The sequence below is a fragment of the Dreissena polymorpha genome, chromosome 2 (assembly GCF_020536995.1).
Source record: "Dreissena polymorpha isolate Duluth1 chromosome 2, UMN_Dpol_1.0, whole genome shotgun sequence".
Classification (NCBI taxonomy): Eukaryota; Metazoa; Mollusca; class Bivalvia; order Myida; family Dreissenidae; genus Dreissena; species Dreissena polymorpha.
In genome coordinates, this window is record NC_068356.1 from 121,548,804 (window position 1) to 121,561,293 (window position 12,490).

At 33.2% G+C, this 12,490-nt stretch overlaps 1 protein-coding gene across 1 annotated transcript in view; it reads left to right on the top strand.

Moving 5' to 3' along the window:
• The first annotated feature begins 3,963 nt into the window (after positions 1–3,963).
• Positions 3,964–12,490, top strand: part of LOC127868792 (tubulin-specific chaperone D-like) — a 62,286-nt gene continuing 53,759 nt past the window's right edge. Inside the window, exons 1-3 of the mRNA XM_052410871.1 lie at positions 3,964–4,193; positions 8,769–8,819; positions 12,161–12,258. Coding sequence (XP_052266831.1) covers positions 4,028–4,193; positions 8,769–8,819; positions 12,161–12,258 — 315 coding nt within the window. The 5' untranslated portion in view covers positions 3,964–4,027. The remainder of the gene's footprint in view (positions 4,194–8,768; positions 8,820–12,160; positions 12,259–12,490) is intronic.

Here is a 12,490-nt window from a genome sequence, read left to right on the forward strand (position 1 = left end):
AAAATCTTTTGTGTATCACTTGACGCTGGCTCCGTCCCACTTGACTGAAGTTCTGCACAGGTTGCCCCAATTTTTAAAAATGGTCTAAGTGTAAAGCATGTAATTATCGACCGATTTCCCTCACTTGTATATCCTCAAAATTAATGGAACATATCATTGTATCAAACCTCATGAATTATTTTGACACAAACGATCTTCTTAGTCCATTCCAACACGGATTTCGTTCTAAACATAGCTGTGAAACACAATTAAAGGGGCCTTTTCACAGATTTTGACATGTTTTGAAGTTTGTCATTAAATGCTTTATATTGATAAATGTTAACATTGGATATAAAAAGCTCCAGTAAAAAAACAAGATAAGATTAAAAAAGAAAAAAGGTAACCCTCAGCAGGGCTCGAACCAATGACCCCTGGAGTCCTGGAGTCCATGGCAAAAAACTTAACATATCAAGTAAAGAGAGTGCAAAGGTCAGCAGCCCGTTATGTGTTTAATGACTACCATTAAACCAGTAGCGTTTCTCAAATGATAAAGAAATTAAATTGGCAAACTTTAGAACAGAGAAGAATTAACACATCCTTGATACTACTCTATAAAATTTAAAATCATCTAATCTATATAGACCACCAACATCTTACAATAACAAGAAATTTACTTTTTTGGTACCCTTCTCTAGAACTATATATCATCAAAATTATTTCTTCCCAATGAGGTATTGGAATGGCCTTCCAATACAACGTTAAGAGCAGCACCAGCCTCAGTCAGTTTACTGCAGGTTTGGCAACTGTCTCGGAATAAACTATCTTGTTTTTATACTTTTATCATTAGTCAATGTCAAATCTTTTACATCGCTCGTCACCATGTTATTTCGTATGTCACTTAACATCACTTTCATGTACATACTGTATATATATTTTTAACACGTGACTTTTAACATTTCGCTGTCCCCAGACAGTCGCCTTCCTGTCATAGTCAGCAATTGACTGTAGGAAGGAACAAAGTAGTAGTAGAAAATATATGCAATTATCGACAATTTCAATAAACGTTCAAAGTGTAAATTGCGGACAATTAGAGTTTATCATAAGGGTTTTCCATGTAAATAAATTCCCTCAAATATTTTAAGTGAATAAATTTTTATTAATGATTCCTTTAAACACACAAATTGTAAAATCTAAACAAATAATAATGTTTACAACCATGCAATATCCGAAACGATCAACAATCATAGTTTTTTTTATAAATAATTGGCAAGCGGTTCAACTAATACTTAATGGAATCGTTTCATTTCCAAAAAAAACTAGAAGCAATATTGTGGACACGACAATTCAAGCAACAAAAGATTTGTCAATTCTGATGTAAATTTATAGATCTTTGGGATGACTTCGTAGAACAATCTATCAATAAATGTTGATATATATTTGCTTTGTGCAATGTTTATATTTAACATAATAATACATATCTAAACAAATATTATAACCTATTAAAGATAAAATAAAATATGCCGCAAACACACGTTACTTTTGTTTATATAGGTTATATTACACTAATTCCGATTCCCATAGGGTCCCATTATAAAACTGACAACTTTTACAGCATTTTTCTTGCCTTTCCGACGTATCAATTTTTCCGAACCTGGTATCATTTTAAAGATGGATCTGTCATCTTCCAATAATTGCAATCAAAAACATACCGTCTCGCAACTTCTAAGAAAGTAAATCGCTGTCGAATGAACCCACCATAGAAAAACGCGTTTCGGAATCCTAATTTCGACAAAAGCCCCACACAATAGAAAACACACCCTCAAAAGTTCATCTTTTAAGGTAGCTTCCAATCCAAGGCATCAAAGTACTCCAGACACATACAGGATATTACAAATAACCACAAAAGACATGTCTCACATTGTTAAATGGCTTATATTCAAGAAGAGAAAAGGAACTCTTTAGAAATAGGCACTACTTTCGAATGGACCACGGAGGGATACACAATGATTAATTGTAATGTAACCTATATATATCTTTTAAACGAAATATGTTTCGGCCATAGCCTTCATTAGAAGTATCAATATATTCTATAAAATATGAAACACATTATGTCGGCAATCGCTATTTGTCATCGCAAGCTCTTGTTATTATTTCAATGGTAGCAGGCACTTTCAGCCCAAAGCTAAATTTTTCGGCCCAGTCCAAAGTTCGGGTCGATTCGGTCCCAAACTTATTCGACCCTAAAGTGACTAGGCTTTTTCGGCTATATATTTAAATACACACAATTCAACTTACTGCAACCGTGAACTATTTGATTTTTAATCATGCTTAGAATGTACACATCAACATTTTGAAAGCTGTGATGAAGTGTCATGTAAGCATGTAATTATGGATGTCAGACAATTCACCCCAAGACAATTCACCCCCTGGACAATTCACCCCCAGAATTTGATTTCCTTGGACAATTCATCCCCAAAGACAATTCACCCCCAAGACAATTCACCCCCATATTTGTATATGAGATTTTATGGTCATTTGCTTTTGTCATATTTGAACATAAGTTGTGAGCAAATGTTCTGGGGTTATAATTTTGACTTTGCACACAATTTTGACGTGAAAATAATAAATGTAGTATGTAAATGAAAGATGACATTGTGATTTTTGTCAAATGCAATTCAACCAATGTATTTTTCTATAAACTGTCTTACAACATATAGAATTGAAATTAATTAAGTTTTTTGTATTTATAATATTTGTGCATTTGTTTTCAATAATATTATTATTTTACTATTTTATTATTAGTACTTTGTCAAATATTGAAGTTGATTAGTTAGTTTTATTAAATTCTTAGAATTTTACATTAATATCACAATTATTTATTTATTCATGTTAGATAGGATAATTAATTTAATAAAATAAAATGGTTTAATTGATAAGAAAACCTTAATTAAAGAAAAGAAATTTAATTTGGTTGTGAGCGTGCAATTAATGGGTATTACAATCACGCATTCACACCCCTTTATCAAAGTGTCAAAACAGATTAATTAAAGTGTCAAAACAGATAAACAAAGACTTCAGTTACACACATTGACAAATAATTATGCTGGGCTGGGCATTATATCTGGTAATACGTGTATTAAAAAATTCTATTTTTGTTCACTTGATATTTTCATTATTATTTTTAAACAAATAATTAAAAAAAAATTATTTGTAAACATATAATTATTATTATTATAAACAAAGACTTCAGTTACACACATTGACAAATAATTATACTGGGCTGGGCATAATACCTGGTAATACCTGTATCAAAAAATTCCATTTTTGTTCACCTGATAATTTGATTATTATTTTTATTTAACTGCCTATAAACATAGGTGTTTCATTAAAACAATAATTATTTTTATTTATTAAATTTAAATTACATTTATTTACAATGTTTATTGTTACCTTTAGTGGTGTGAAAAGGTTGTTTTTAGGTGTTGTTATTTTGTTGACTGACTATGTGACAAATATTTTATTATTATATTTCCCATTTAAAAATAAACATAGTAATATTATGATAATTTCGAAATCTTGCATAACTTATCAAATTCAAAACCTTGGAGTATTTCCAAATAATGTATCCAATACCATTATTATTTATTTATACACTTTTTACAAATATAAACTGTTTTAATGAATAAAAACAATCTTAAATAAAACAAATCACATAATTGATTATTTAATGGAAAAAAAACAATAATAAGATATTATAAAAAAAAAAAATATTTTTAAGTGTCCGAAAACATCAAGTAATTACGGTATTCGTAATTACTTAATCCTAAACAAACAGCAAAAGAAAACAACAACAAAATATCTGGGGGTGAATCGTCCAGGGAGCAGGGGTGAATTGTCTAGGGGGTGAATTGTCTTTTGGGGGTGAATTGTCTTGGGGGTGAATTGTCTCGCTTCCGTAATTATTAGCCGTGCAGTCATCAAACCAAACATTTAGTGTAATGTGGTCACATCTCATGGAATTCCTCAATCAAGTACCTTTTATTTAGACATGGCCGCCGAAGACAGTCAACAAGATGATGGCATGGAAGCTATTGGATTTGGGTGCGTAAATGAAGAATTTAAGGAGATAGAGGAAGTGAGATCGCTCATAAGTAAACTCACAGATGTCTATACAGATCAAATCGCAATGGAAACGACCGTGGAAAGATTTACATGTAAGTTTTCATTTTGGAATTCACTCAACAATTTACAAATCATGTTTAACTATCACTATTGGTAATGCTCTTACCGACAATTAAAGCCGTAGTGAATAAAAATGAAATAATTGGTTGAAGATCTTCTGTTTTAACACACATCGCAGCCCTTCTTCAGCGAGTCAGTCTACAGTGTTTTTATCCAAAAGTTTATTTAATTATTTCAGCGATTTTCCTCCTTCTTTATAAAGTACCGGTAAACGGTACTTTCCCAATCGAACGAAAATTCCCAAATTCCCAAAACGGTACTTTCCCAATCGAGCGAAAATTCCCAAATTCCCAATCGGCATCTGGAAAAATCCCAATCAGCGTCCGAATTTTTTCTCAAAACGATAGAAAGTTTCGTAAAAAAAACAACTTTCGGCGAGCGAACAAAGAAAATCGTATAGTTGTGTGTAACCACGCGCTCGATTAATTTCGGGTTTTATTATTCAGCGCATTCAATCAATAGAGTTGTTACTGTTTCCGGTTCTTTTGCCAGGCAGCCAGCGTACTGTTTTACGTCGGTTTGTAACCTTATCGTAGTTTGAAATGAGTCATAATAGCAAATATTATGCCAAAAAACCAATCGGAACCATCTATCACAGGACACATTGACAGCAATAATGATGCTGTGCAGGGAGGGATGCAAGCAACTGAGTCAGTGATGATCAAACATCAAAGATTGTTGAAATTTTCACAAAAATGAAAGAGAGAGACATTGCTTTAAAAGAGATTAAAACAACTAGTAATTGATTTGGTGTGTTCTTTATAATATTTTGTTATTTATATAAACTTTATAACTAAATGGTCATTAAGGCATGCCTGCAAATGATTATTTAAATGGGTATGCTCAATTAAGTATGAACTGTATGATGTATTCAATAAGACCCAAACTTCACGACGCGATTTTCCCAATTTCAGGATTTCACGACTCGATTTTTCCCAATTTTGAGGTTTTCACGACTCAATTTTTCCCAATCGGACCGGTACGGGTACTTTTCCCAATTGGACAAGGAAAATCGCTGTATTTATATCACTGAGTGTAATTTAGGAATTGATAATTTACTTCGCAAAATATGACATGTGGAAAGTTATATTTATTTAGGCATTATCCCCTCTTTTTGGTCCATGGATCATGTATAATTTTGTATAGGAACAGAACTACCGTAAATCTGCTAATATAATACTCACTTTTTTAACTGCCGAAATTTTCTTCAAGTATGGGATGCGTATTATATACGAGTTTAGAGCAGAACAAAATTTTTCCTGTGAAAATTTTCTACTAAATCGTTGTTATTCGCTGCGTGGCAGCCATTTTGAACTACACCATTACATCAAAGAGGGGCAACAGGGCTCAAGCTGTAGTTCGTCATTTGAGCCATTTGCGAAAATATTGAGAATTTGGCTCAATAAAAATCTTATTTGCGAAAATGCGAAAATCTAGTAAAATTTAGTTGAAAACATCCGCCGTTTATATCGGACTGGTTTTCTATATTTGTCTCTTTGTTTCAATGAAAGTGTTTGCAATTGGAACAGTAAACAAAACCCGGTCTGTACCTGATTATGAGACATTGCTTGAGCATATTGTTATTGAAGTGCACATGGTAACTGGCCAATCAACATTGAGCTCGCTTACACATGAAATGACGTTATCGAATGAAACATGAGAACGGGTGGAGCTATGTGATAATATTGGGTCATTCATGCGCAGACACTGTATACTTTGAATACACAGTTAATATCGTCGTCTGCCTACAAAATAGCGACTGGAAGCTAAGTTGTATTAAGAGATTAGCAAATGAAAAAAAAACGTGACAATACCCGTAAATAAATATTTCTAAGCTGACCAGTTTTTATCTTTCTTCCGAATATTTACCATATCTGAAGTAAAGAGTGGTAATTAAATAATTAGTTCTATGACGCTAATATTACACTTTTCGACCGATTGCCGAATTAAATTGAAAGGTGATAATTAATTTGTTTTTTACTCACAAACTATTCTAAATAACAGCGGCTTATATTAATTAAAGGGATACGAAAAAAACACAAGCAGTTTAATTTTATTTTAAGTTAAATTAAAGTATCGAGTTTGTAACACTTCGGAAGAGTAATTCATCTAGACTACTATAAAACGGAAGTAACCACTTTGTCTACTTATTATTTTATTATTATTATAATTATTATCGTCATAAATATTGTTTAATGGAACTAAATGTTTAAAAAAACAAACAGCGTCTCTGTTTCTTTCTTTTGCAATTATGACTGCTTGACCTGGATGTCAGCAGGTGGCCCGTGTGTTATCGGTAACAATCAACGGTAATATAAACAATAGACAGAGATATTTATTATGCAACTGTCATGACAACAGCACGATAACACATTGCGATCAATATACGGGGTAATACTGTGAAACAGACTGTTGATAACCCCAAATTGATTTACTAGTCTCACAACACAAAAATATACTGACCCATTTTTTTCGGAAATGGCCGATTTCGGCACTGATTATTATTTTAGTGACTATTTTACTCAGAGTTTCAATTTTTACCGATAAATTTTTACCAAAGTCGGGGATGCGTATTATATACGAGGGCGTATTATATTCGCGAATTTACGGTATATATTCTTGAAATTATATTTAAAAATGTGCATTCGGCCCGGTCATTCACAGTAAAAATAATATAGGAAAAAATAGACATGATCTATAGTCTGTTTCTAAAAATATAACAGTTTATTCCGTCATTATTTGAAATAAACTTACCTTTTTGCTTCTCCAATACTCCTGTTTAAGCATCCATTGTTTATCAACCTCCCGCCAATGTTGTCGTGTTTCCATCTCAAATACAACCGCATGTCAGTGAAAAAAATATGATCTTATCTAAAAATTAAACCTTGACCAAAAACATTTAAACTGTGAACTGCTGTTTACACCCATAATGCAGTGTGGTGTATTTACTGCATGCTCCATCGAAGCATATTAGCCATGCAAGCCTGAGATTGTTTGGTCCGCGCTTCTGGTAATTCTGAAGCAAGCGGAACAAACGAGTTCTATGTCTCTATATATACTCTGGTTATTTGGTCCGCTCATTCAAAATACTTGAAATGGCTATTATTTCATTTTAAAATCTTTAAGACACTATTTATACTCCTGTTATTTTGTCCGCCCATTCATAATACTTGAAAATGTTAATAATTTTATTTTAAAATCTTTAAGAGACTTCCCCCCCCCAAAAAAAATACCAAGCCCCAGTTTAAAAAAATATGACCCAAAGAAAACCTCTTTCCAGAAAGGTCCTCTCCTTGCTTGATAAAATAAATGTTGCATGTAAAAGCATCACGCTCATTAAATAATATACTCCCGTTATTTGGTCCTGACCAAAAGAGTCTGCATCTCCATAATATATTCTGATTATTTGATCCGCTTATTTAATATACAATGAAATGCTAATATTTTCATTTCACCAGGACCAAAAAACGGGAGTATATTAGAATACAACTTTTTTTCTCAAAAATATGTTCACTTACGGAATAAACAGCATTTCTGATGAAAATGTTAAAACAGACTATACTATCGTAATAACTATAATACTTATTCATACACAAATGAAAATAGGACAGAGAAAATATTATATTCTTACGCTATAGTAAAATCAACATTCTAGTTACCAAAGAAGCATCAAAGATAGTTTGGTCGGCAGACAAAAGAGGGGATACTGCCTTTATTTATACATAAAAGCAGTGATTTCAATCATAAAATGCTATATCATGGATCTTAAGCAAGACATAATATGTTACAGCTCAGGTAGACTTTGATACGCTGTCATAAATTTTTTTCAGGTCTAGTCAATACTATGAAACATGTTTTCTGGCATTTCTTAAGCTAAAGTATCCTTTCTCTTTGAAGGATTTTCATGAAATTTGGCTTAAATGGTTCGCTCTTTGAGACAATGAAAACAAGACATCAGCATATCACGCCAACTCAAGGTCTATGCAATACTCTAAGATTTAATGTTCTAGCCTGTTTTAAAATGTTCAATGTATATCTCCCATACTGTGTAGAGGATTTTCATGAAACTGGCTTCAAATGTAACAATTGTTAATCTCATTGAAGCAATGTTTAGATGGCAATAGACCTGAAGGTCATAGTTTCACTTGAAGGTCAAACGGAACATATTTTGTAAAAATGATAAGATTATGACGATTAAAATGTAATGAGTTTATGTAAATCAATATTATCCAGAAGATTTGAAAACAGACTGAAACCTTTCTAAAGACATATAATTGTAAATCTAATTTCCTGTCATTATTATTAGTATTTACCGATCTGACCCTGCCAATTTGGCTCATATAAAACGTTGTGGTGTTCAATATTATTTTGCTAAATTCACATTTGTCGACTCAACAGAAATTAAAAGTTTAACAAAATATATCATGGATTCTTCTCTTCACGAATTTCTCATTATTTCAAATTGTTGTTAGTGTTATTGTTTTTACAGTTAAGACATAGTTACTGTATTACAAAATATTGTATATTTTCTTCAATTGCTCTTTCAGTCATAGTTGATCAATATCAAGAACAGCCCCATCTTATCGATCCACATCTAGGTAAGACTGCTGTGAATACAGTGATGCTCATGTGTCTGTTGTATCGATCCACATCTAGGTAAGACTGCTGTGAATACAGTGATGCTCATGTGTCTGTTGTATCGATCCACATCTAGGTAAGACTGCTGTGAATACAGTGATGCTCATGTGTCTGTTGTATCGATCCACATCTAGGTAAGACTGCTGTGAATACAGTGATGCTCATGTGTCTGTTGTATCGATCCACATCTAGGTAAGACTGCTGTGAATACAGTGATGCTCATGTGTCTGTTGTATCGATCCACATCTAGGTAAGACTGCTGTGAATACAGTGATGCTCATGTGTCTGTTGTATCGATCCACATCTAGGTAAGACTGCTGTGAATACAGTGATGCTCATGTGTCTGTTGTATCGATCCACATCTAGGTAAGACTGCTGTGAATACAGTGATGCTCATGTGTCTGTTGTATCGATCCACATCTAGGTAAGACTGCTGTGAATACAGTGATGCTCATGTGTCTGTTGTATCGATCCACATCTAGGTAAGACTGCTGTGAATACAGTGATGCTCATGTGTCTGTTGTATCGATCCACATCTAGGTAAGACTGCTGTGAATACAGTGATGCTCATGTGTCTGTCGTAAAGTCAGGTTTCATACAACATATATTTGATGTTTATTGTATTTTGTGCTTGTAGCATATTTAAAAGCAAGTTCATTTAAGAATGTTTACAAATTACCTAAAGATATAAACTTTTTTGTATTGTTATCCTGAGCTTTACAAATTACCAAAAGATATAAACTTTTTTTATTATTATCTTGAGCTATTCATCAATTGTCAGGGCATTTTTGTTTTCTTGCTGGTGCAAATATCAGCCTCATTCCTTAACCCTTTGCATGCTGGGAAATTTGTCGTCTGCAAAAATGTTGTCTGCTGAATTTCTAAAATTTGCATTTTCTTCGATTTTTTTCAAAGAATACTATCAGAATAGCAAACAGTTTGGATCCTGATGAGACGCCACGTTCTGTGGCGTCTCATCTGGATCCAAACTGTTTGCAAAGGCCTTTAAAATTTGGTTCCCGCACTGAAAGGGTTAACCTAATTTTGATTTTGTTGTTCATGTGTACATTAATCTTTATTCAATAATGATCTACCAGTATTGCTTGAATTCTAAAGGTACAGTTTTATTGATGGATTGGTGTGACAATTTACCACAGTTTAAAACTCCCATAAAATCATTAAATAGCCCCAACCTGCCATTGACATCCGCAGCTTATTTCAACTGACGACCCTGCTATGGTTTACTAATGACTTGCAGTGTTGAAGTATGAGTTAATTAATTATTTCATGCTTTTACTGCTCAGCTGCAATGGGTGTTGTTATTGATGACTAAATGGTTGATTTTATTCTATTATATATGATAACATTGTTTTAATGCGATTATATATATGATGAGATGGTTATTACAAGTTGTATTTTTAAGTGATGAATGAGTTGATAGATTAATAGTTAAGTTTACATCTTTTTTTACAGTTTTCAGAATGATACACGTAGCATCTTTCTAAATCTTCTAATTAAATCGATCCATATGTGACAATGAATGCTGACAGTGTTTTCATTTATTTATATAAACATGTAAATTGTGACTATTTAGCCAATTAAAAGCATTATTTAATGGTTTATACAAATAATTACATTATTGTTTTCCAATTTAGTCATTTACACAATTAAATGATTTTCCGAATTGGAGAGTTTCAGAACGTAAAATTCTGAAATTTCTAATTAGGACATTTGCTAAGTGGAGGTAAAAACCCTGATGGTGTTTATATATGTACTTAGTTGTTGATACTTAGCAGTGAATACTGACTTGTTTACTGTCAGTGACAGTTGGTATAGCAATACAGTCATAAAAATAGCTTTCATATATTTGGTAATTTTTAGCGGATGTAAAGTTTGCCATTTTTGTTCTGCAACCATTCAAAATCCTCTGAAAAAAAGAATGATTTATGCATGAAACGCAGTTACATTTAATAATTACAAATGCGCAAAATCGATTTCCTGATTGTGAAAACATGAACTTATTGGTATTATCAGTTCACTGAGATGTTCTTGATAATGACCAGGCTTCCAGCATGTCAGAACTACTGAGTGTTTAGTATCCCCGGCCATAGGCGGAGGGATATTGTTTTGGCCTTGTCCGTACGTCCGTCCGGCACTTTTGTGTCCGGAGTCATATCTTGGAAGTGCTTTGGCGGATTTCATTAAAACTTGGTATGAGTATATATATTGATAAGAGGATGATGCATGCCAAGTGGCATTGTACACCATCTGTTAGTAACGGAGTTATGGCCCTTTGTATCTTGAAAAAATGCTTTTTTGAGTGTCAATTATAACACTTTTTTGTCCAGAATATATTGGCGGGGGATATCAATTCAATGAATTTGCTTGTTTTTATGCCCCCAATATAGTAGTGGGGGACATTGTTTTTGCCCTGTCTGTTGGTTGGTCTGTTGGTTGGTTTGTGCCAACTTTAACATTTTGCAATAACTTTTGCTATATTGAATATAGCAACTTGATATTTGGCATGCATGTGTATCTCATGGAGCTGCACATTTTGAGTGGTGATAGGTCAAGGTCATCCTTCAAGGTCAGAGGTCAAATATATGTGGCCAAAATCGCTCATTTTATGAATACTTTTGCAATATTGAAGATACATGTAGCAACTTGATATTTGGCATGCATGTGTATCTCATGGAGCTGCACATTTTGAGTGGTGAAAGGTCAAGGTCATCCTTCAAGGTCAGTGGTCAAATATATGTGGCCCAAATCGCTTATTTTATGAATACTTTTGCAATATTGAAGATAGCAATTTGATATTGGGCATGCATGTGTAACTTATGGAGCTGCACATTTTGAGTGGTAAAAGGTCAAGGTCATCCTTCAAGGTCAGAGGTCAAATATATGTGGCCCAAATCGCTTATTTTATGAATACTTTTGCAATATTGAAGATAGCAACTTGATATTTGGCATGCATGTGTATCTCATGGAGCTGCACATTTTGAGTGGTGAAAGGTCAAGGTCAAGGTCATCCTTCTAGGTCAAATATATGGGTCAAAATTGCTCATGTAATGTAACTTCTGCAATATTGAAGCAAGCAATTTTATATTTGACATGCATGTGTATCTCATGGAGCTGCACATTTTGAGTGGTGAAGGGTCAAGGTAAAGGTCATCCTTAAAGTTCAAACGTCATTTAGGGGGACATTGTGTTTCACAAACACATCTTGTTATAAGCCTGCTGTTGTAGTGCAAATGTTGTTAGAGCTAAAATCACAAAATATACTGTCATGCTTTTGTTTCAGAGTCCCTTATGAACCAGTTGCTGACAATTGGGCGAAATGTGAACACGCCACCAGCTTTACAAAATCTTGCTTTTAAGATGCTCTACCTCATAACCAAGGTCAAATTATAGCATCTTTCACATATGTGCTAACAATGAGCTATTAGTTATGTTAATTCCATACTCCGTATAAAGCCCAATTTATGTAAGTCAAGCTGTTTTGAATCTTGTACTTCGTCTATATTACAATTATAAACCACTTTTGTTTCAGAATTTTCATGCGATCTGTATGGAACAATTGAATATGAACATTTTGTCTATGTTTATGAAAGTGTATCTTAGTTATACTGAT